General features: G+C 43.4%; 1 protein-coding gene across 1 annotated transcript in view; it reads left to right on the forward strand.

Annotated features, from left to right (window-relative positions):
- The window catches only part of LOC137975632 (telomerase-binding protein EST1A-like), a 31,010-nt gene that overhangs the window by 21,944 nt on the left and 6,566 nt on the right, over nucleotides 1–2,500 (forward strand). Inside the window, exons 12-15 of the mRNA XM_068822765.1 lie at nucleotides 682–715; nucleotides 915–977; nucleotides 1,466–1,619; nucleotides 2,005–2,095. Coding sequence (XP_068678866.1) covers nucleotides 682–715; nucleotides 915–977; nucleotides 1,466–1,619; nucleotides 2,005–2,095 — 342 coding nt within the window. The remainder of the gene's footprint in view (nucleotides 1–681; nucleotides 716–914; nucleotides 978–1,465; nucleotides 1,620–2,004; nucleotides 2,096–2,500) is intronic.

The following is a 2,500-nucleotide window of genomic DNA, read 5'->3' on the forward strand; positions in this document are numbered from 1 at the left end:
GTGGTAGTGGTAGTGGTGGTGGTGGTGGTGGTGGTAGTGGTGGTGGTGGTGGTGGTGGTGGTGGTGGTGGTGGTAGTGGTGGTGGTGGTAGTGGTAGTGGTAGTGGCTGTACATGCAGAATGGCTTGGTCACGAAATGATTACAACGACACAAAGTTACATTTTTGAATGACGTTCTCGTCGTCTTCCTTGATTAATCACACTGTTATCGAAGTCTCAAGGTTATGAGCCGATCCCAAGTGCTCTCTAATAAATACGGAGACCATGTCAATCAAATTTAAACCGATCAAATGAAATGCCGGCTTTTGATGAGAGGGGAGAGGGGGCACGTCGGAGCATGTTCAAAAACCAACAAACGCAACCGATGTTTAATGCCTTGTCTGGAAATCAAACCGGAGCCGCATTGGTGGAAGGGAAGAGCTCTCCCCACTATAGAGGTTTTGCATGGCAGCCATGTTGAATGACAGGAACAATGAAATTGTTTTGCGTTAGAAAGAACAGTTGTTCCCATAGGAAAAAGAAACCATTGTTCCTGCCATGCAACATGGCTGCCTTGCAAAACCTCTATTCCAACCCTGCTTGCTACCTTACAACAGTGCACTAATTTTTTTCAACTCAATCAGTTCTATTTTAGGTCTTTCTTGTCTTTTTATCCTGTGTCCCGTTTTTCTTGTCTCCATAGGGATGAGATGGAAAAAGACCTGAAGAAGCTGAAGGTAGGGCTAAGTGTTGTTTAGTCCCGATTTCCGCCTCTCACCCAGGTCCGGCTTATCTCCCCGAGGCGGAGAGGCGGGAGTTGGGTTCGGGCTCATTTGTGAATTGTAACCGAGCCTACATGTGGTTATGGTTCCGTTATCAAATTTGAGTCATCAACGAAAAAAGCAAGCAGTTTAATGTGAAGTTAATTTTCTCCAGGCCAAGAAGGATGCGCTCAAGAAGCAAGTTCAAATCAACAAACAAAGAGAAGACAAAGCGAAGGTAAAATCATGATTATCTTGTTTCGTTATCCGTCTCCAAAGTTAATATAAACAGATGACGTTAACGATACTATTTGTTAGACCCTTTTGTATTCTCTGTTGTTCATGGATATTGTAGTGTCCAGGTCTCCTACACCCATGAGACCTGAGGTGTGTTTTTGTATGCACGGCGTGTCAAGTTAGTAGTTATATTTTGAAGTGACGTTTTCGTCGACGTCATGGATCGTAAAGCCCCCTATTACATCCACAATGCTTCCTGGGGGTATACCATACAGCCGCCTACTACATTTCAGTTGTGCACTAAACTCTTCAAAAAAACTCTTTTGTGTTTTGGATTCGCCTCTATTATTTTTGTTGCGTGTTCATTTGTATCCACTTATAACTAACCAGTCCAGGGAAGCGTTGTCGTAGGATAAGTATAGGAAATCGCTTGATTTTTAATATGTTCATATTAAAAAAAACTTGGTGACTCTTGCAATTAACCCACAGGCAGTGATTGAGGAACACATCTCCAAGCCCCGTTTGATGTTTGAAAACTACCCTGCATACTTGGTTCCTGATACCAACTGCTTTGTAAATCACTTGGATGGACTTAAGGCCATCGTGGGCTGCCAGGATTTCACCCTCGTAATACCACTTATTGGTGAGAATTAATTTCCGATGATAATTTTTAAACGTCAAAACCATTTCTGTTACAATCCGATGATAATTTTTAAACGTTAAAACCATTTCTGTTACAAAGCAGAATGCTAATTTTTTGTTAAAATTCAGCCCTTCGTTGTGCGGAACACCATCAGCACAGCATCAAAAACGGAAATCGGCCCGAGTATAGGCATCCTCTGGGTTCTCTAGGGTAACCTAGGAATAAAACAACGAACAACCCAGAAAGAATTCGAGCTAATGATCAGACGCCTTGTCCTCTAAGCTCCCTGCCTGTCTGGCTGCTTTCTGTTTCGGGTCAATCTCGCTTTTTTTTAGTGAGTCTTCGTAAGGCATTCGACTAAACGCCCTGCTCTGTTTTCTTACAGTGATCAATGAACTTGATGGCTTGAGGAAGGATTTTCACCGTGATAAGTACAATGATCTTCAGCATGCCCAGTATGTCCTTGAAAATGCCAGGTATGACGACAATAGCTAGAGTGTTTTAGTTGTGTCGCTAGCCGAAGAGCAGCTTTTTTGTTTTGATTTCCTACCATTGCTAATCGGAGGGAAAATCTCGCGCCAAAAGAAAAAAGGCATGACGTATTGCTTTTCCGCGAATGGCATTGACTACAAGTCATATATTTGCAATTTGAAACCATTGCAGTCTCTCTTTTCGCTCAAACCAACGCCCGCAGTTTCAGCTATTACAAGTTCAACGTACGCGTTCGTTTCAACGAGGCTAGAGCAAAAGAGAGACTCTTCGGAGTCCAACCGGAAAACCTGGAGGAAAATCCTCGGAACAGGGTCGAAAAGCAGCACATACTCATCCCATTTATGGCCACCGCTAGAAGGTGAATCCTGCGCCTGCGCCTGCCGGTTCTC

This window comes from Montipora foliosa, chromosome 11, assembly GCF_036669935.1.
Source record: "Montipora foliosa isolate CH-2021 chromosome 11, ASM3666993v2, whole genome shotgun sequence".
Taxonomy (NCBI): Eukaryota; Metazoa; Cnidaria; class Anthozoa; order Scleractinia; family Acroporidae; genus Montipora; species Montipora foliosa.